The 22,634-nt window shown below is 48.0% G+C and overlaps 1 protein-coding gene across 1 annotated transcript; it reads right to left on the bottom strand.

The window, feature by feature from the left end:
* Positions 1-1,854: 1,854 nt before the first annotated feature.
* On the bottom strand, positions 1,855-6,211 carry NKX3-1 (NK3 homeobox 1). The gene is made up of 2 exons (XM_014789874.2): positions 5,887-6,211; positions 1,855-4,773 (listed from the first exon to the last, which is right to left on the bottom strand). Exons 1-2 carry the CDS (start codon positions 6,209-6,211, stop codon positions 4,355-4,357), a joined length of 744 nt encoding a protein of 247 aa, XP_014645360.1. The 3' UTR covers positions 1,855-4,354.
* Positions 6,212-22,634: the final 16,423 nt, after the last annotated feature.

A 22,634-nucleotide genomic window follows, 5' to 3' on the forward strand; every position in this document is an offset into this window, starting at 1 on the left:
TGCCCCTTTCCTTGGGCAGTAAATAACTCTTGGCTTTGAAAAACAAGCCCTGGTGACACGTTGGTGCTGGCAGCGGGAGGAGCAGAGCCTGGATGTCTGAGTGCAGAACTCAGTACTCTAAGCTTTGTCTGACCCTTTCAGGTCAGGTTTCCTCATTACAAAGAACAGCGGTGACTGTGGCCCTGAGAGTGACCAAGGCCCTGAGGGTGACCAAGGAAAGGACCACATGTCTTTCAGCGAACTCCATGCTGCTGGGAACACTGCTGCTCATGACTCACCCTTGTGTCCCTCCGTGGTCAGCACCTTACCCAAAGAAGGTTCTTCCCGGCGCTGGATACAAGTGCCTGCCCCCTTCCTCAATCTGCGACTCACTGGCTCTGGAGCTTCTCAGAGTGTTGAGGGAGGCCTCAGTCGCACCTGCGTTATGGGTCAGCTTCTCCCACCCCTCAACCCGGCTGTCCTCACTTCCTCATGGGTGTATCTCCTGATTGCGTGCTCAATAAACATTCTGCGTGCAACTCCCCATCACAGGGCACACAAGCTAAGTGACTGTCTCATCATAACCACTGGTTCACTCCAAGGTCAGCTTTAAGACCGTGGTATTAACATCACTCTGGAAAAACTACTTGCTTTGCAGTTAGAAGGAAAACGTTTTTGTCAGGTGTAAATCTCTGATGTTCATTTCTCCTTCTGGCAGCTCTGGCCTTCCCAAGGAGGCAGGGAAGGAACAATGGGATCACCAGTGACAAAGCCACAGTGGCTCTAGACAATCCCCCCTGAAGTAACTTGTGAGACAGACTGAGAAGGAATTCCCAATTCCACAACCGTGCGGCGTGCTGGGGAGAGCTGCTGGAAGAACACGGTGTGCAGTCGATGGGTATTGAAGCAGAGCTGGAAAAGGGACAACAAGAGCAGGCAGAAAACTTTCTTCAGAAATGAGAGATTTTTGTTTAATTTCCTGGATTAGCTACTTTTAATGGTTAAAAAAAAAATCCACATCTGTTAACTTGCTGCAAGAGCCTTTGTAATTTGAGCTAATGGCCTTCCAGGGGAGGGGAGGACAGCATCGATTTGTGCAGAGTTAAATCTCTCGATGGGAACATGCGCCGGGGAGGCCCCACCTGTGTGCACAATGTACTTAAAGGATTAGAGCCAGCTTTGAAATTATGATATGTTTTACCTAGAGTAAGCACCTTACTCTTTAAGCTTCTATTTCCTTGAAGGAGGGGGAAGAAAACCATCAATTCTCTCAGGTAATCAGGTGCATGAGACACTCTGCTGGTGGGATTTAATGAAGGTTTAAGTGCAGGGAGATGAAGGATGTGTTCTTTATATATTTTATTTTAAATCTATTTTCAATACTTGTGATTACAACTCAAAGGTGTTGCTTGCAAGAGGTATCTCTGCCCTGAATGGTGACATCTTTAGGGAGATGCAGGTGCCAGAGGGCCAGGGGAGCAGTTGTAGCGTGAGGGGTTGGTGGGAGATGCATGGGGGATTTTAAAAGAACTGTTGTTGTGGTCCTTGTGTTCCCTTCAGGGTCTTTATGAAATGTAAGTAAATACCTGATGTTCTCTATTTAAACAAAAGGTGTCCCTGGTCTGGAGCAGCTGATTATTAAACTGAAGACAGAAATTTCTTTCCCTCCCCATGACTTACCACGGATGGAGGCCAGTGCATTTAGAAAAGAATGCCCATCATCTGCTGCCGGCTAAGCTACTGCTTTCGATTATTTGGTCTCCACAGACTCGTCAAGTGGGCTGAGGGTGGGGGAACATGGTAGCCAGAAATACGTAAGCTCAATGGCATGTAGTCTTTAGGAAACAGAAAATCACACACAGATATGTCTAATAAAGACACAGTACTTTATTTTAAAAACACTCCTATGTTGCAAAAAATACATAGAAAAATAAAGTTCAGTTGGGGTACTTTACTGAACTTCAAGTCACAGGCTTTTATGTTCCAGATCAGGGCAGAGTTTGTTATGCACGTGGAGAACCCAAACTAATGCATTAAACAGGACAGAAACAGGCCATCTGGGGGAAGTGGCCCAGGACACCCTCCAGTTCACCTATCAGACACTGATACACTAGTTCTTCAAATGCTGTTCTCGCAGTTCAGATATGGGTGAGTGACTAGTTCCAATGGACGAAAACCAAGATGGATTCACAAACCAAATCATTTTAAACAAAAACTTTTTTTTCCCAACACAATATACCTCACAGTAAAATGTTTAATACTTGCAGATTTGCAGGTTGAAAGAATTAAACTCAGAGGGTGGGAAAGGAGGATACTGAGCAGAGAGTGAGTGCTGAACGCTTACCTTAAAAGACAGGTGAGAAGGAGAAAGCATTCAGGCCGCTCTGCTTTCTGTGCTCGCGAGTACTGTGTCGGCAGCTCGGGCATTTAACAGTATTTCAACGTGGAGCCCAAACCATAGAAAATGGGGTGAAACGGGCCAACTTTCTATCAACTCCGGCAGTTTTGCCACCAACAGTGACTTGGCCCTTTTACTAGGAGGAAATTGAAAGGTTTCTCACTAAACAGAACTAAGAGCGAGATCAAGAGATTTCCAGGCCTCAGGGCACCTCATTAGTAACTCACTTTTTTATTCTGTCCTCTCCCCTCTACCAGGTCACCTGAGACAACAGGATGAGAGCAGAGGGGTGGCCACATCTCTCCTTCACCTTCTTCTCATGCCCTCTGAAGTCACTAGTGACTCATTTTGGGGACCCATTTTTTATAGGCATTAAACACAGTTCCCAAAGTATTTGGACAGTTGTGTTGTTTGGTGATGAAAGCCACAGTAAGGTTGCCTCGAAAACTGTTTGCTTTTTTTAGCCTCTTCCTGCAAAGCGCTATCAGCCTGTCAGCTTGCTCAGGGGACTGGGCTCTGTAAGGCTGAGGCCACCTTCTCTCCAGGCCCCGCACACGAGCCCTCGATTGCCAGCAGATAGCTCCCTGGCACCCGACACTTCACTGTGCACCGTGTCCCTCCTTGTGCGTAAGAGCCCAGTCCTCTCACCCCCTCTGCCTGCAGGGATCCCAAAGGCTTGTCAGGCTTTGAACTGTATCAACAGAGCCACCAGAAAGTCCTAGAAAAGCAGCAGTGACCTTCTAGAGCTGTCAGGTCTTTAAATAGGATTTGGGATTTAATGCGGTATATTTTTAAAGGAAAAAAATAAGAATGGCTAGTGTAAAAAAATGCATGTCTTTTAGCCAATTCAGAATCTGCCTCCTTTTTTTTTTTTTTAACCCAGGAGAGATAAAGCTTCGGGGGAAAAAAAAAAATAGACCAGATCTCAGCCTAAATAAGGAATGCAAATGTTAGGTGCGGCCAGACTAAAAGTTTGGACTGAAAAGAAGCCCTTCAGTGGGTGACAGCTGTGGAAAAGGAACAAAAACTGAAAGAAGGTGGGAAGGAAGGAGCTTACAGGAAAGAAGTCTGTGCTCTGTCGTGATGTGGTATGAATTATAGCCTGAAAACCCCAGGAAGCTTCTCAGTCTAAATTCTCAGGCCCAGCATAAAAAGGTCCAGAAAAGGCTTTTTCACCTTTTGCTAATAAACAACGCAGCGCCCCCGCGGCCGTGCCGAGACTCCTCCTGCGGCCCGGCTCGGACCTGCCTGGCCCACCCGTCGCGGCAGAGTTCTGTTTGTACAGCTTGTCTTAAAAACCACAGAGTGCTTCTTGCTCTACCTGGGCCACTCTGTAAATACTTCACGTGGCGTGTTACTTAAAAAGGAATAATAGAAGCTTATATTTTCATCTCCTCCTACCCATCTCCACAGCCCACGCCAATCTGCGCTGAGCAGGGCAGGTTTATCTGTGAGATCCCCGATTTCTCTCTCTCTAACGGGGGCGGAGAGAAACCTTGGTCATACTTCAAGGCCAACGAAAGGCTTCCAAACTGCAGTTTAATTCAGTAGGTGACATCCTCATCTTAGCTGTCCCTCTCCCCCCTTCAGGTCTGCTCCTTCATCGCTGATGCTCACTTACACAAGAGGATGGAGCTGTAGGAACGGAATCCTCAGCAGTGATGTGGACAGCTCATATGAAGTCATACAAAGTGCTAGACACAGCACCTGGCTTTATCCCTCCCCACTTACAGCAGGTCTCGAAGAGCAAAACTGACTTACGTTATGTGTGGGGGGACTATCTGGATATTAAATTATTCACCGTCCCAGATCTTTCATCAGCCCACCAGTGAAGAATCTGGGATTTCCATGCAAACCTCCAACAGTTGTGGTCTGCACGCCTCTTGCTCCCCAGTCCTCCCAGCCCCTTTTGCCTTCCAGAGAGACAACATGGGGAAGGCAGTTTTTGATCACGCATGGTTGTCATCTGAGCTGGCGTTACCAGAAGGCCGGGCTCCAGCCTCCCAAGCAGTAAAGGTAGGGGTAGTAAGGATAGCTGTGATACATGGAGATGAGGGAGGCCCGGGAGAAGGCCTCCTCTTTCAAAGATGGCAAGGAGGGGGCCTTCTCCAGGTCGCCCAGGTCCGAGGTGAGCTGCTTTCGCTTGGTCTTATAGCGTCTGTTCTGGAACCATATTTTCACTTGGGTCTCGGTAAGCTTGAGGTTCTTGGCCAGGTGGGCCCTTTCCGGGGCTGACAGGTACTTCTGGTGGCTAAACTTCCTCTCTAGCTCAATGACCTGACTGTGGGAGAAGGCGGCACGGGAGCGCTTCTGCGGCTGCTTGGGGGTTTGAGGAAGGCGTGGTAAGGCGTCTGAAGTGTTTTCACAGTCCAACAGATAAGTCTCAAAGTGCCTATCTGGAAAGGAGAGGGGAGAGGCAGGGATGGGAAGGAAAAAGTTACATGTTAGCAGGGAAGAGAACAGAATTCAATCCCCCCTTATCTGTTCAGTGAGTGAACAAACAACCCACTGTCATCTTGGATACACTTCACTTTTTTCACATGACTAAGGAACTCTCTGGAGTGGGGAGTGAGTGAACATGCATATTATGTATCAGTTTTCTAATAGTCATCAAGAACCCAAAGTAAGCGGGGTTAGTGGTCGATCTTCCTGCCCTATCGTTCAGTAGAATTAAATAGGGATTCTGAATATGTACATTGAGAAGAGGGGGGAGAGCAGGGAAGACACGGAGAAATAAGATACCTGGTACAGCGGGACGCTAAGGCAGCCGGTGTTAACATCCGGGTGGCAAGAGAGGGCGTGTGTGATGGGAGAGGCGGCCAGGGCTAACTGCAAATTCATTCTCTGGGTTTAATCCCCCCTTTTTTTCCCTAATCAAGGCGTTAGAATGCCTCATAAGAAGTGATAGCAAAGGAAATAAGTCTACTCTAAATGTTCCAACGGTACTATATTTCCTGAAGACCACAGGGGACTCCCAAATTGACTGTTTTCCTGCCCATGGGATTGGGAAGTAAAGGGAGTCTTTGCTGGTCAAACTCTAATTTATTAATATTCGTAAGTTATTGTTGGTTATTTGTTGTATGTTAGTTACTGTAACTGCAAGAGGTGACGTGGGCCTGGCGCCGCCAAGGGTCGCGCGGGAGCTCGGAGCGGGCGTGGGGTGTCCCCCGGGACGCGGGAGGACCGTGGGCGCTGCGCGCGCGCTCGCTCGTGAGCCCCGGCGCCGAGGGCCCGCGGAGCAGAGAGCACCGAGCCGGGCGAGCCGAGCCGCGCTCTAAACCCTGCGCCGCCCCGACGCCGGGGCTCAGGGTTAATCTCCGGGACGCGCCCGCGGCGGGAGGCGGCGAGGTCCCTTCGCCTGTCGCCGCGGGGCCTCGCATCCCTGCAGCCGGAGCTTCGGAAGGTCCGCGTGGGACCGGCCCTCATGCCCGTGCGTGCAGCCCGCAGGCCGGGCCGCCTGCAGAACCCCACCCCGGCCCAGCCCGGCCTCCCCCGCCTCGCCGGCTTACCTGGCTCGGTGTCCGCCGGCGTCTCGGCCTCCCCTGGCGCAGTGTGGGGCCGGGCGCTCGGCTCGTCCTCGGGCGCCCCGGAGCCTCCCCTTCCTCCCCCGAACTCCGGCTCAGGGTCTCGCTTCGGGTCCGGCCGGCGCGGGGGCTGCGGATGGCGCGGGGGCTGGGAGCTGCCCGCGTGGCTGCCGCGCCGCTCCGGGCCGTCCCGCAGAATGTCCTGGATGAGGAAGGAGGTGAGCGGCTTGGACTGGGAGGGAAGTGCGGCCTGGGCGCTGCAGCTGGCCGCCCCCGCCTCCTCGGGCCGCGGCTCCGCAGCCCTCAGCATCTCGGCGGCTCGGCCCCGGCGCTCGCGCCCAAGCCCGGGCTGCGCCCGCGGCGACCGCACCACTTTCACTTTCCGCCGCCCCGCGCGCGCTTATAGCCCTGGGGAGCGCGCCGCGCCGCCTTCCCATTGGCCGCGGGACCCCGAGCGCGCCGCGGATTGGCCGCCCCGCGCTCCAGGTGAGGGGCGGAAGAGGGGAGTCCTGGGGAGCCTGACCACGGACTCTGTCCGCTCTTCCCTAGAGGAATCCTTCCTCAATTCCTTCTCCTCGCCCCTGGCTCGCCTCCCTCCGGCTTACGTCTTTTTCCCAGGCTGGGAGCGAAAACCAAAGCGGGTGTCCTTTGCTCCAACCCGCAGTAGAAGTTTAGACGCTTCTGGGGAATAATGATGCAGAAGAGAAATACTCCATTTAGCTCTTGTGGGTTGCTAAAGCGCCTTTACTCACAAAGAGGTAGGTGAGGCAATTACTACCGTCCCAGTTTACAGATGAGAATTCCGGGGGCTCCGTGACGAGGAGACGTCGGTAGCAAAGCTGGACCTACTGAGGCTCTCAAAGAGACGTGACAGCGAAGTGCAGGACCTGACCTCAGGCTGGATTCTGTACTGTACGTTGTTGGGGCCACTGATAAAAATGGAATAGGAACGAGGATTAAGGCGTGGAATCAGTGTTAGATGTACTGGAGTCGATAACAGTACTGTGATTGTATGAGAGAATTTTCTTAGGAAATACACGCTAAAGTATGTAGGGTCGAAGGCCCACGGTGTAAGTAACACCCTCAAATGGTTCAGAAACAATGACATAGATTGACAGATAGATCCCATGTGGTCAAGAGAAGGGGCTGAAATGTTAATTAACAATTGGTGAATCTGGTATGCAGGTGTTCTTTTGAACTTTTCTGGACGTCCTGGTCTAAGGCACCGTCCATTCGACTGAAAACTTTTCAAAAGGATATTATGTTGTGTACTGGGGAGGAGGGAGAGGAAATAGGTTATTGTAGATAAAGCAACTGCCAAAGAGAACCACCCTGTGCCATGGGAAGGTCTTTGGCAAAGATAGTTTTCTTCTCTCATTTTTTCATTTCAAAAAAAATTTAAACATTTTTTGAAATAGTTATAAGTTCACAAGAATTTGCAAAATTAGTACCCCCAGTTTCCCACAGTGATGACATATAACTGCAATACGATATAAAAACCAGGAAATTGACGTTGGTACATTACTGTTAACTAGACCACAAAGCTTATTTTATTTTCATCATTTTTAAGCCTGCATTCATTTGTGTGTGTGTGTGTGTGTATAGCTCTGTGCAATTTTATCACATGTATAAATTCTTGTAATGCCACAATCAAGATACAGAATTGTTCCATCACCATAAAAGAACTCCCTGTGCTCTCTCTTTGTATTTGTGTACCCAAGCCCCTTGTCTCCATCCCTGACCCCTGGCAGCCACTCATCTCTTCTCCATCTCTATAGTTTTACCATTCAGAGAACGTTATAAATGGAATCAAACATCATGTGGTGTGTAACCTTTTGGAATTGGCTCTTGTCACTAAGGGTAATGCCCCTGAGGTCCACTCAGATTGTTGCATGTATTAATAGTTAATACTCTTTTTAGATTGCTGATTAGTATTCCATTGTATGACTCTACCGGAGTTTCTTCAACCATCCACCCACAACAATTGATCTGTTTCCAGTTTTTTCCTATTATGAATGACAGAGCTATTTGTGTACAGGTTTTTGAGGGAACACAAGTTTTCATTTCTCTGTGATAAATGTCCAGGGGTGCAGTTGCTGAGTTGTGCAGTAATTGCACGTTTAGTTTTGTAAGAAACTGCCATGCTATGTTCCAGCGTGGTTGTACCGTTTTAGATTTCCACCAGCAATGCATGGGACTTCCGGTTTCTCTACATCCTCACCCACACTTCGTGTTGTCATTATTTTTTATTTTTGCTATTCTAATAGACATGTAGTGATATTTCACTGTGGTTTTAATTCGTATTTCCCACTTGACTAATGATATTGAACATCTTTTCATGTGCTTTTTTACTATACATATCTCTTCTTTGGTAAAATATCTGTTCAATTCTGGCATGTTATAATGGGATTTTTTTGTTTTTTGCTGTTGAGTTTAGATAGTTCTTCATGTATTCTATATATGTCTTTGTTGAATATGTGATTTGCATATATTTTCTCCTAGTCGGTAGCTTGTCTTTTCATATTGTAACAGGATATTTCACAGTGCAAAAGTTTTTAGTTTTGGTGGAGTCCAATTTATTAATTTTTTATTTTATAGATTTTGCTCTCAGTGTCATGCCTGAGAACTCTGTTTTTCCCTTGGTACTGAAGATGCTCTCTTGTGTTATCCTCTAAAGGTTTTACATTTTACTTTGAAATCCATGATGCATTCTGAATTAATTTTTGTGTATGGTGTGAGGTTTAGCTTGAGGTGGCCTCTTTTCATTTTTAAAATTTAGAGCTGGGTGGCATTTCAAATCAGTGGGGAAAATGTGAATTATATAATGCTGCCATTTGGAAAAAATAAAGTTCTATTCTTATAACAAAATAAATCCCAGATGGCTCAAAGATTTAAAACATAAACAGGCACGTGAAAAAACAAAAAAGTTTAACTGCACTCATCATTAGAGAAATGCGAATCAGAACCACATTGAGATGCCCTGTTTCCACCTATCAGATTGGCAGAGGTTAAAAAGATGGATAATGTCCAGCGTTGGTGGGGTGTGGAGGAACAGTTGTTCCCCTACCGAGTTGAAGGGAGAGTAAATCAGCTTCCTATATTGGGATGGCAACTTGGCAAAAATCTGTCAAAATTAAAACTGGGCATATCCATTGACACAGACGTTCCACACTTAGAGATTTACCCTAGAAATATACAAATACACAACATACTGACTTGGGAAAATATCCTTAATTTGGTCAGAGAGTGATTCAAGTTGCAAAAAAAAGTTATAGAATGAACCCATTGTGTAAAAAAAATAATTACAAGTTATCTATAAAATATTTTACATTTGAGCATTTTAACATATAGAAAAATCTGGCAGGATATAAATATCTCAATAGAGCAGTTACCTCTGATCAGTGAGATGGAGATAGCAGATTGGTAGAAGGAAAGAGAAGAGCAGAGCAGGGGACGTTTCCTTATACTAATTTATAGTTTTTAAAAATTTAGAGCTGGAGCTGAGCTTGGGCTCCCGTCTTCCACCACCACCTCCTCAGACCTCAGATGTCCCTTCAGAATGGGGACACAGCCCAAAGCAGTTTCCCTCACCTCACTTTACATGTCCTTCCTTTAGTGCTTTGTATTTTGGATGTTTATGGGGATGAGTCCTCTCTTTTATTAGCCTATGAGCTCCTTGAGCAGGGACTGTGTCATCCTCATGTTTATACCACCCCTAACACCTGGTTAGTTCTTGGCAGACAGAAGGTGCTCAATAAATGTTTGCTGGCTGGATGTCCAGCTTTAGGTACTATGAGGCATCTCATTGGCTGGCAGCATTATCCATAAGGGACCCAAGGCAAATCACAGTTTAAGCTCCGTCCTCCTCTTGCCATGTCTATGCAGCTGAAACTAGGTGAAAATGAGCAAGGGCAATCAGGAAGACACCAAGGGGGTGCCGTAGGCCTCTTTAGATGGAGTAGAATTCCACAGAAGACTAATGACCCCCCCAAGGATGTCCCCCTCCTAATCCCTGGAACTTGTGAATACGCTATGCAAATGGCAAGGGGGAGTTAAGGTTGTAGATGGAATTCAAGTTGCTAATCTGCTGACCTTGAGATGGGAAGGTTATTCTGGATTATCCAGGTGGGCCTGATGTAACCACAGGGTCCTTATAAGCAAGAGAAAGAGACAAGAAAGTCCGAGTAGAGAAGGAGATATGACACTGAAGCAAGGTTAGAGTCATGGGAGGTGAGAGAGCCGCAGCTGGCCCTGCAGGCTTTGAAAATGGAAGTGGGGGCCTGAGCCCAGGAACATGGGGGCCTCTGGAAGCTGAAAAAGGCAAGAAATGAATTTTCCCCTAGATCCTCTAGAAGGAACACAGGTCTGTCAACACCTTGATTTTAGCTCAGTGAAACCTATTTGGACTTCTGACCTCTAGAAACGAATACGGGGGCATTTATAAAGGGATGCAGAAAGGATGAGAGGAGGATACCAGCTCTGCCGTGATGTGGACTTCGGGTCCTTTTTTTAATTTGAAATATACGTTTAGACCCATAATCCCATCTCTTCGTTAAAACGTTCTTCTTTTTATATTTTCTTTCAGTCTTCTGCCATATTTGATTATAGGATAGGTGTAATTTTGTACCTGTTTTTTCCTTCTGACTTCATATTACATCATAAACATTTACATATTGCTCTGTTATGTATTTTAGAAGCCATCTAGATCCAAAGACATTTCAAGCTAGAAGGGACCTTGGGATCATCTAATAAAATTTCTTTGTTTTCTAGGAAAGAGTCTGAGATTTATAGAGACTATAGAACTATAACTGAAAGTCAAGTCTCACAAACCCCTAGCCCAAATACCTCCATTGGATCACCTTCCATCTTTCTACTCACCCTGATCTGCCTCCAGTGTGGAAAGTGGGAGCAGAGTTTATAGAATTGTCCTGTATAAATGTGTTTTTAAATGTGCCTGGGATTTGTTTTGAGCAAGTGTGGTAAGAGATACAGACAGAGAAATGACTGTCGTGCAGGAAGAAGTTTATACTCATAGATCCCTAGAAACAGGAGGCACGACACACTATGCAAGGCCACATGGGGAAGCACCAGGATCAGGAGGTAGAGAGGGCAAGGGGAAAGCATGGACAAAGCCTTTATTGTGGTTTTTGTGGGAAAGAATGGGCACATTCTTAGGCTTAGGATTGGTGAGGTGATTTGGGGCAGGAGGAACATTGGGTTGGTGTGTGTGAGTTAGATAAAGGAGATGGTTAGGGGTATGGACTTGGTTGGTTGGTTTGCATGTCAAAGCTGTGTTCATAGGCAAGTTGTTGCTATCTCTAGGAATTAGCTAAATCTGGGAGGGACAGTCTCTCCCCGGAGTCCAAAAGACCTCAAGATGTCCAAGCCTCATAAAATACAGAAAATAAAAAAGACAATTAATGCAAAATGCCTCAATAGCATGCTTCCCACTATAAGCCTTCCAACAAAGTTTATAAGATTTCCGAGAAGGTAGCAGTTAATGTTGTCCAGATGAAGGTGGGAGAGTTGAGGAATAATCTCTGGGTCTAACCCAGTTGATGGCAGAGCTGCAGGGTAAATGTCCAGGTGCAGTATCTGTTCCCTGAAGGCTGCCTGCTCATGGCATCGAGAACCTTCTTTCTCTTATTCCTCTTCCCTTTTATACCCTCAAGCCCCAGCCCCCTGTTCCGATTCCCAGTTCTAAATGGACCTAGATGGGCCTCAGTGAGAGAGGACTCCCTGACTTCCTTGCAGTAGAGACTCTTACCATCCTCAGTATATAACAGGCCTCCTTGGTATGGTGTCATTTCTTCCTGAATCTGCTCTCCTGGGTGTGGGGGTGGAGGGGTAGTAGAAAATTTTCCTCAGTGTTCTTGGAAGTTCAGTGATGTTTGAATTCAGACTTGTCCCTTCACTATCTTTCTGGGCTGAGCAGGAACATTAAAATGCAGGGTCCGTGTCTTCCTAGAAGGGGTCCTGTTTCTTTCCCCATCCTCATGTGCTCCCTGCAATAAAACTGGAGACTTTTTATCCCATGTGAAGAACGAATTGTTCGGAAACATCTCAGGGAGTTCAGTGTGTCTTTGAGCCCTAGAGCAGCTGAGGGGTGGGGGGTGCTTTTTTTTGGAGGGAGGACAGTGGCTAAGAGAGTAGGCTCTGGCTGTGGGACCATGGGCAAGTTACCTAACCGTTCTGAGCATACCTCAGTTTCCTCATGCAAAATGGATACAAAAACAGCATCCCCTGAAGGATCATTGAGAGGAATAATAAGGCCTTTCACCACAAAGAACCTCAGAACCTGGCATACAGAGAGAGTCCAGGAATGGTTCATTTCTACCAGTAGTGTTAGGTTCTAGTCTCACCTGCACAATAAAGCAAATTTGCTTTTCCCAGGCACACTGCAAAGAGGCTAAACAAATAGGAGCTCTGAACCTAGGACTCCTTAATAAAACTGGGGAGGAGAGGAGCAGGAGAGTGCTTCGAATGAATGAACACGCTTCAGGTCCAGCCCAGTGGTACTTCTCCTCCACCACACTGTCTACATCATGAAAATGCAATATTGCAGCTCATCTCGGTTTCCCAAGGCCTTCCACACGTGGGCCTCAGTTTCCCTGCCTCTCATTCCTACCCTTCCTCCCCAACATCCTCCCCTGCCTCTACTGGCTGCGTCTGTCATGGTTCCCACAAATGCCCAGTCTTACCTCCAAGCCTCTGTGCATGCTGTGTGTAGCTTTGTGGTCTCTTGTTTATCTTCACCAGTTCAGTTTCCACCCAGAGACTTTGTAGACCTCTCCAGCCTCTTTCAATGGCTATGCTGCTCGTTTGGGCATCGAATCCCCCATTGCCTTGGTGTATTGAATCATTTTATGCTCACCAGCTTTGTTTGTTAGCCTTCTCGAAGGTCAGGGCTGTGTGTCAGCTTCTCCTTTTCTGGCACCACGCCAGGAAAGGGGAGAGAACACTGACGTATATTGAATGCCCATGCTGGACTGGCTTACGATAGACATTTAATCCTTGCTACACCCCACTGGGGAGCATTTTTTACAGATAAGAAGACTGGAGCTCCGAGATGGAAGGTGACATGTCCGGGTTCTCACAGCTGACCCAGGCTGTTCCAGCTCCAAAGCTAGTGCCTTCCCCACACACCATGCACCAGGCACATCGCAGGTGTTCAGTAGACACCTGTCCTCAGTCTCCCGTTGCCTCTCACGGAATCCCTTGCTCAGCCTGCCCTATTTCCTTGCTTTTCTCTCTCTTCTCCCATGGGAGCATGATGGGCAGAACCACCGAAAAGAGGGACAGGGGGATGAATTAAACCACTCTCCCCAAGGTTAGCTTGGATCACAGGCACCTGCCCCTTGGAGTCGTTCAAAGGCATTGCCTCCCTAGTGGTATCGCTGGGTGTCCTACATTTTCCCATGTGGCAACTGGGTTAAGATTATTTTCATGTGTTAATGTGAAAATGCTATGTGAGTTTGGTGGCACATAAGTTACCCTCAGTTGCACAATGGCATGAATTAGTCAGACTTTTATTTCCCAACTGGTGGCTGGCAGAGTGCAGAGCCTCAGGGTATGAGAGATGTGGCATAAGAGGAGAGTGAGGAAACCAGCGCAGAGCCCAGGAAAACCAGCCTGGGGAGCCGTGAGGGGAGGGGATAGTGCCCTGGGTGGCTAGACCAGTGCTCCTCAGACTTTGAGGTGCATACAGATTACCCGGGGATCTTGTTAAAATGCAGGCTCTGCTTCAGCAGGTCTGGATGGGCCCTAAGAGTCTGATTTCTAACAAGCTCCCAGGTGCTGCTGATGCTGCTGGTCTAAGAACCCTCTCCGCCCCTTTGAGTAGCAAAGAGCCGAGGGCTCTGAGCAGCTCCAGGAGGGAGAGAGGAGGATATTCTGAGGAGGGCTTGGGGGGGGCCACTATAGAGCCTCGTGTTCTACTCCATTTCTTCTCTGAGGGACTGCAGACCTCCTCTGTGCCTGTGGCCTTTATCTCACTCTGAAACACATTTGTGTTTCAAATCCCACACCTGCCAAAAGGCCTCTCTCTCCCTCGATCCTGAGACCCTTTAAAAAGGTCTGTTCCTCCCACTCTGTATCTGTTTATGCCAGCTTTCCCTGCAGGCCTTTCTGTATGGTAAAGGGGATTAGGGTTTGGGGTAAGTTGGTAACCTCATTATGCCCCTCATCAGTGCTTATCACCCAAGAAAAGCCATCAGGGAAGATTTATTGAGCAATAGGAACCTAAGAGTATTTTGCTAACGGTGCCCCTGGTCACCTCCCCTCCGCCCCCTCCATGGCTGCCTGTTTCTGGAGAGCCCACGCCTGTGGGGCTGCATCTGCAGAAGTTTCCCTGTGTCTAACTGGGTGGCCATGGTCCCTCTGCACCTGATCTGCTCAACAGCTTAACAGAGGCCCTCACGGGGAGACGCGCTGGGGGCTGTTTGTCTAGGGAAGGAGGCTCTGACCTTCCCACACCATTCTGGCTGCCAGGAGCCATTTGAGACCTACTCTTTCCCACTCCCTCAGACTCTCAGTGCCCCCATAAAACTGAGCGGGCTATCATAGATGTTGCCTCAAAATGATGGTATCCAGGGCAGATGATCATCTGAGAAGGGCGCAGAGCTAATTTCTGGGGATGGGGTGGATGCATATCCCTGTGGGGTGAGGGGCTGGGGGCCAAGACTCTACTCAGCTCTCCAGAGGGTTCTACTGACCCCTGTGAGTAGACAGAGACTGGGAAGACAGAGAGCCTATTCTGTAAAGAAAACTGCTTTCTTCCAGAACTACTGACTAAGGTTTCTCTGACAGACACTTTCCTGAAAATTATTTAGGACAACGTAGGCACAGACCACTGAGCAGGAAGTAAATCACTCAGCCGGGGGTTCATATTTGGCCTGAGGCAAGTCCTACCCATGTAGGAGGTGACACAGGCAAGGCCATCCTGGTGTTTTCATAATTCATATGGGAATGGCCACCTAGGCATGTGGGGAAGGAAGGAAAGATTCTTCTAGACCGCCCTGCAGCGCTCTGATGCCTGAAATGCTTTGGGCATGGGCATGCCTTTCATTCCATTCATATACTTGTCCAGGTTCCCATTGTCCAGGTTCCCATTCCCTCTGAAGGGGCTGGGGAGAGGAAAGAGGGAGGTAGAGAATAATCTGGAAAGCACGGAGACAGCATATGCTGGAGAGAGGGAGGTGTCCAGACCAGGAGGCATCGTTGCATTCCTATCTGAAAGTTCACAGAATTGGATATGGAGAGACCTTAGGCATCATTTTAGAAATGGGGAGACTGAGGTTCAGGGAATCTAAATGACTCGTCTAGAATTACATGTCATTGACCGAGTCAGAACCTTAACCCATCTCTCTCAATTTGTAGGTCACTTCTATTTCTGTCTCCTAAAACGTGCTTTTTACTGTAAAATGTTTTAAACAGTGAAAAAAGAGATAATTAGTATAATTTAATTTATTTCATATATATATATATATTTTTTTTTTTTTTTTTTTTTTTCTGTGAGGAGGATCAGCCCTGAGCTAACATCTGCCAATCCTCCTCTTTTTGCTGAGGAAGACTGGCCCTGGGCTAACATCCGTGCCCATCTTCCTCCTCGTATATTTTTTTAAAAAGAAAGAAAATGTCAGAGGCACAGCTGCAGTCCGCTGTCCAGTGTTTCATTTCTGTGGCGTCAGTGGACACTTTGAGGCCTCTAAGAACCTGTTCACGTGTCCTCTTCTCAGAGCTGCAGGGAGCCGATTGGGAAGTAGAAAAACTGATGGATCAGACCAAGCCTGACACCGATTCTTCTCCAGAGACTGCTGGGCAGGATCCACCCAGCTGGAGGACATGTCGAGAGGACGGGGGGAGTGGGGTGGCAGAAGGAGTCCAGCCGGACCAGGGGTCCTAGAGACGAGGCTGGGGTGGGGGCCTGGCCTCTCATTGCTGAGTCGGCTCAAAGCCCCTGGGAAACTAGGCCCCGTGGGCACGGTGTGCCCAGCACATTCTTGATGGCTGTCTCCCTCAAATAGGGGTAGAAGCCATTAGGCACCATCTGAGTTCTGAGCAGGAGAAAAAGTGTGGAAAGAGCGGCCAGGGATGGGGCATCCTAGAACAAGAGAAGAAGGAGGCCAGGAGAGAACCTGGTCTTGACAGACAGACTTGCCCACCCCCTCCTGGGAGGGGTTAGCACCGAGCGGGGAAGCTGGCCCATTTAATGTCCCCCTGTTTCTGGGTGATGCAGCATTGCATGGGGACTGCATGAAATAGGTCGTTGTAAACTAGTGAAATTCAGTGACGCAGAAGTCCTTGGCTTGAACAAAAACAATAGTAGGTAACATTCACCTGACATTTAAAATGTGCTGTTCAAGTACTTTTCTTATAGTAACTCACTTAGTCCTCACAACAACCCTGTGAATAGACACTGTTAGGCCCCACTTTACCGAAGAAGAAACCAAGGCACAGAGAAGTTGCCTGACTTTGCTGCAGCCACTCAGATGATAACTGACAAAGCCAAGACACACACCAAGCAGGCTGGCCCAAGATCTTGGTGTTTAACCAGCAGGTGATGCTGCTTTCTGCTGGCGTCACTCTCAGCCGGGGTGCCTGCACAGGAGGCGATGCCACGTCCTTGAGGCATGCGTAGGAATTGTCCCTGGAGTCAGCATGTGACATAAATTGGGAAGAGGGTTTGTGTGTGTATGTGTGTGTAGGGGGGTTTATAAAACATGCTGTCTGCCCTCCAGGAGCTTAGAGTCCAACTGGAAAACAAGATACACAGGGAAAAGCAGCCTCATCTCACATGTGTCTCTGAGATTACCCATCAGAACTCAGGGAACGATGGATTACATAGCATAAGAATGCATTTAGGTGTGGTAAAAAAAATGCGGAGACATGATTCACCCTAACTTGGGGGAGTGGTTACCACTGCGGGAGTGAGGACGAGGGATTGGGTGGGGCTTTCATTGTATCTGCATTGTTTTATGTCTTTAGAGAAATGTCTTAAGCAGAAAATAAATAGTCACAATAGATAAACATTTCTTAAACCTTGTTGGTCCCTGGAGATAACCATGTATAAGACCTGGTCCTGACCCTGAGGAATTGATACTCAGATTGAGGAGATAGACAGACAGACAGACAGGGAAAGATAGTCGAGTTTGCAAGGGGTGGTCTGTAGAAGGTGTTGGGTCAATAGTGGACAGCAAGCGCTGTAGGGAGGTCCCGTCTGTAAAAGGGGGAGGTGGGACTGAGTGCTGTTTATCACGCTGTTATTACCAGTTGTTGTGATATCCAATTATATATAGTATGTTAGCAGTGGGACCCTTTGCAGATGGAATTTTACATGGACACCACATGTGTGACAGATAAAGGAAAATCTGCCGCCACCGAGCAGAGAGAAGGAGTGACCCCTCCCCTCTACACACACCCAGCATCCGTTTGTCCTTGTCCTGAGAACCCTCGCAGTGTTTCAGAACCTGATCTGAAAACGACTAGGCAAGGGGCCTCTTCAATTCACTCTCAAAGACTGGCAGCTTCCAGATGGAAGGATCCCTGGAGGAGGTGGGCCTTCAGAAGGGCCTGGAGACATCGAGAGGATTGGAGCAGGTGGAGAGGTAGAGGAAGGGCCTGCCTGCTATCGAAGCAGCCTTGACCATCACACAGAAGAGTTTATGCACAACAGGACTCTCGGGGGCTGTGGAGGGCTTAGATCAGAGAGAAGTCATACCATCAAATTTGGGTTTTAGAAAGACAGGACTGGTGGAAATGATGACAGATGGCCCAAAGGGAATCAGCAGGCCAGTTCTGAGGCTGACCCAGGCCAGTGAGCGTGAGCAGCAGAAGGTGGGCCCATGCAGGAAATGTTACAAATGAACAGCTGAGATGGGGGCTAGAGGGTAGGCCTGGGGCTCCAAGAGGCCACATTTAAATCCCACTTTTACCGCTTTCGAGGTGCATGTTCTTAGCCTCTTGTGGCCTAAGTTACCTCCTCTGCTAAGTGGGAGCGATAACAGCTGACTGCCGTACAGAAATGCCCTGTCCTGGGGATCGAATGGGGTTGTGTGTGAGAAGTTCTTAGGGCAGGCCAAGGGAAGAACTCAACATTGGAGGCTCCAGCCAACATCATCCCTGAACCCGCTGTGGGTCATGTCCAGTCAGGACAGAGGGAGGAGGCAACAGGCCAGGCCTTCCACCAGCTCACCCCGGAAGAGCTTTGTCAGCAGTTCCATCCTCCGACCTTGAAGCTGAGAGCGCTTGACGAGCAAGAAGGAATGTGTGTGGAGAAGGCAGTTTCTGCCTGGGTGGCATTGTTGGATGAGTTCTGGATATACTAGCTCTGGATACAGTTGTCCTGAAGTTGGGGCTCAGAGTTGAGGGGAGCTGCTGAGGGAGAGATAAGCAGGCGTCCTAGGAGCAGAGCCTTCTGCGGGCGGCGTGGAACTGAAGCCAGTCCTGGCGTGCGTGCTCCCTCCCTACCGCTTGCACATAGAGGGGTGGTCAGCTCACAGCAAAGGCCAGGGCAGTCGGCAGAGGAGCGCTGCAGGCCTAGAGGCCTGTGTGCACGGCATGAGGGTGTCTCCCGCTGCCCTAGGGACAGTGGGTGTGGCATGCTGAGGCTGGTAGTTAGGGACTGGTGTTTATGCACATCAACCTCTGACAATTTTGATTTTCCTGGGTGCAGCCATATCCTTCTCCTCTTACGGCCCTTCTGTGTCACAGCCCAATTGCTACTGCTTGCAGCCTGGGAGCAAGCCTAGAGGTGCATCACAGCCTGGCCCACCGAGGAGTCCCGGTCCTGCTCTGTAAGGCCAAAGTAAGGCTATTTTTTAGGTCAGGAGGATGTTACTGTATCAGGTAGAAGAGTATGAAGGTGCAAGAGTTGTGTCACCTCATTTCTTTACCCCTAGGATGGGAGATGCTGCTTTTAAAGGGCCACAATTAGTGGGATTCCATGAGAGGATGGCAGGTTACAAGTTCTGTAGTCTGCAAGAATGCTGATGAGAGACCAAATCTACTTCTCCAAGAAAGATCATGCAGCACGAAGGTGGCATTAGTGGTAGGCATTCTGCCATGGGGGTGTCTCCACTGCGCCTGTTGTCTACTGGTTGTCTCGGGACGATAATGCTACCCTCAGAGACAGAATGAAATGATGCAAAGTGATGCCCGTCCCAGGGCGACCAGTCTGGGTCACTTTCTTTAGATTTATGGAGTGTTTGGCACATGGAGGCACTTTCCTGGGCTGAGGCCTAGGAAGAGAGGGTGTGTTTGCATTGCACTGCTAGTCCACCCCCTCCCCTGTAAGTCCTACTCTTATCAAGATCTATGGAGGTATGCATTTGAGTTTTACCAGCAAGTGAATTGCCCTGGGGCAGGATAAGCCTCAAGAAGAAGGCATTTGGCAGCTGAGGTTGCTTTCTTATCTTGCCTGGTGCTCACTACACCCTGTGATGGAGAGGAGCTGACTTAGCTTTTCAACCTACACTTGGCAGGAGAATGCCATTTCCTCTCTGGTTTTGGAGCTGTAAGGACGTGTTTCTGAGCTGCCAGTGGCTGTGTGCCTGGCCGTGGTTTCAGCCAGCCTGAGATAATGAAGCTGACCGTGCAGAGAGAGCAGAGATGAGAGGTGGGCGGGGAGAAACTGGATGTGCTGGAGTCCCTGGTTTCAGCTAGCTTCCCCTTAAGCCTTCCTGCCATGCAGCTATGTGGGCCAAGAAATTGCGTTGAATTTTTTGCTCATGCTGGTGTGAATTGAGTTCCTGTCACTTACAAACCAGAGAGTCACAGATAATCACTGGTTTAACTAACTCAACTTTACCTGAGATGAAGCTGAATCCAGGAAATGAAGTAACTCGCCCTCCATTGCTGAGCTGGTCAGTGGCAGAGCTAAGCCAGAATTCAACAGATTCAATTACATGGATTCTCAAAGCAGTCTTCAACTCAGGGACAGTTAAAACCTCCACTCTGAGTTAAAAACAGTTCACTGTGAAGGAGCCAATCAGATCACGTTCCCATCAGGGTGTTTGAGCAAGATCTCCAGAGGAGGTGAAAAGGAGGGTAGAGTCAGGCTAGTCTACTAGCAATATCTGCTTTACCAGCCCTGCAGAGTTAGTATTTTAAACCTAGACGGTTATATTTTAGATGCACCAGTTCAAACCAGGACAGAGGATTCGTAAACAGGATCAGTGGGTTATATTCAGACCCTAACTTACAAGTTGTGTGACCTTGAGTAAGTCCCTTACTTTCCCTAGTTTCTTCAGCCGTGTGAGAATAATACTTTCACATATGGCGATTGGCTAGCCCTGGTAGTCTAGTAGTTAAGATTTGGTACTCTCACCATCGCAGCCTGGGTTCATTTCCTGGTCAGGGAATCACACCACCTGCCTGGTCTGTTGGTTGTCGTACTGTGGCGGCTGCCTGTTGCTGTGATGCTGAAAGCTATGCCACTGGTATTTCAAACACCAGCAGGGTCACCCACGGGGACAGGTTTCAGTGGAGCTTCCAGGCTAAGACAGACTAGAAAGAAGGACCTGGCCGCCCACCTCTAAAAACAATTGGCCATGAAAACCCTATGAATAGCAGCAGAGCACTGTCTGACATAGCGCAGAAGATGGGAGGATGGCACAAAAGGACTGGGCAGGGTTCCACTCTGCTATAAACAGGGTCACCAGAAGATGGACTTCGACAGCACTAACAACAAATATGGCGATTCAGTAAGACAGTATTTATGGAGGACATATGTGCACTGCAAAGCACCGCATGCATCTCGCAGCCACCAGCATCACTAGTGTTTTCATTGGTATTTGTCACATTGAAACCATTGCCAACAGCTGGTGTCTATGAAGCCCTTAATCCATTGATTCACCGTCTCCTCCTGTCCACTCTCAACTGTCAATATTCAAACAAGAAGGCAAAGGCTTGACCTGAAAAAGAAATCTGAAACATTGCTCAAAGTCAAAACCAAAGGCTTTGAGTGGAGGCCTAAGGAATTTGGGGAATTCCCTTGTCCCCACTGTACTGGGAAACTGGAGGCAATGGTGTCCCCTGGTGGGCAGTCTAAGTTCTGCAAGCAGTGGCTGCGGGTTACTCCATTGGTGCTAGGATCTCCAACACACATGTTCTCAGGTTACATGTAACGCTTTTATGTAAGGTGTGTATAGGACTGATTCTGAATGCAGGTGTCCCTTGGTGGAGAGCAGGGCCCTGTGGAATCTGTGATCTCTTACATCTCAAGCATCTGAAGGTGCTCGCTAGGATAGACCTTTTCCCTCTGATGACTCTCTCTGAGGTTGGGATGGAAATGTCAGGATCAGAAAGACACCACAATCAGTGTGAGAGCATAGGCTGGATGCTCAATCATTAGCAAATATGGCTGAATGTTCAGGTAGTTAAATAACAGTACAGTGCAGCAGCCTGTAATGCATGTGAACAGACAACCGAATATAATGGAAAGTAAATGAATGTTAGAGGCTCAACTTCTACCTCTGTCTCTAGTGGTGGTGATTTTGGGTAAGTTTCTTAATCACTTTGAGCCTCAGTTTCCTAGTTTGGGAGCTTATTGGACTCCTTGGACCCTAGAATTTAGGGAGTGATTATGGTGATTGAATGATATAATGCATGTCAAGCACCAGACCCTTTGGCTTAATAAACATTCGTTATTTTTCTCTGCCCACTGACTAGGCATCTCTTCGAACTTGTCTCCCACTGCCCCTCCAGTGGTTCCACTCAACTACACCATTACACAAATACTCTCGGAGCACCCCTTACCTGCCTGTATTGCCACGTTCTGGACAAGGAAGTGGAAGAAGCTAGAGGTAAAAGGAAAACTGACGAGGGGTGGTGAGAAGTTGCAGAAACCAGAGCTTTCGAACATTCCTAGTTGAAATGTAAATTAACAGAACTACTTCAGATAAATAGTAAGATCTGCTAAACCTGGCCATATGCACACTTCATGACCCAGAATTTCCACATCCAGCACATACCCAACAGAAATGTGCTCATATAGTCACCAAAAGACATGTGCAAGGATGTTCATGGCAGCACTAATTATAATAGCCCCAAATTGGAAACAGCCCTGATGCCCACCCACAGTAGATTAGATAAATCCATTGTGGTGTATCCATACACAGACAACTGAACAGCAGTGGGAATGAACACACTGTAACTACCCCCTGCAACATGAATACATCTCACAAACATAATGTTGAGTGAAGGAAACCAGGCAAAAGAATATACACCATAGGATTCCTTTAGGTAAAGTTCAAGAATAGGCAAAATTAATCAATGTGTTAGAAGTCCAGCTAGTAGTTTCCTTTGGGGGAGTGACAGCAACAGGGTACAAGAGAGCATCGGGGGGATGTTAATGTTCTGTTTCGTGATCTGGGTCCTGATTACATGGGAAATTCACTGTGTGAAATTTAATTTAGGTGCATGTGTAGTATTCATGCACTTTCACCTATATATGTTATACTTCAATAAAAATTTATGATTAAGGAAAATTGGCTAAAATTGATTTCTTCACTCAAGAGGCTTATACTCTTATTGGGGAGCAGTTAAAGAAGCAACCACTAAATCTATGAGTGAAATATGTGCTACAACAGGGATGAACCATGCGCTGTGAAAGCCCAGAAAATCCCGACCAGAGACCCTGCCCCAGAGCTCAGGGAAGACTTCCTCCAGGAGGGGTTTTTGAGCTGGGCCTCAGAGAGCGAAAGGGGAGCCATACCTCCCATGCTTAGGAAAGC

The sequence above is a fragment of the Ceratotherium simum genome, chromosome 12 (genome assembly GCF_057802395.1).
Source record: "Ceratotherium simum simum isolate JZ-2026a chromosome 12, ASM5780239v1, whole genome shotgun sequence".
Taxonomy (NCBI): Eukaryota; Metazoa; Chordata; class Mammalia; order Perissodactyla; family Rhinocerotidae; genus Ceratotherium; species Ceratotherium simum.

Coding starts and splice junctions, on each gene's coding strand:
- NKX3-1 (XM_014789874.2), bottom strand. CDS start 6,211: ATGCTGAGGGCTGCGGAGCCGCGGCCCGAGGAGGCGGGGGCGGCCAGC. Junction 4,774..5,886: donor GCCGGCGGACACCGAGCCAG/GTAAGCCGGCGA, acceptor TCTCCTTTCCAG/ATAGGCACTTTGAGACTTAT.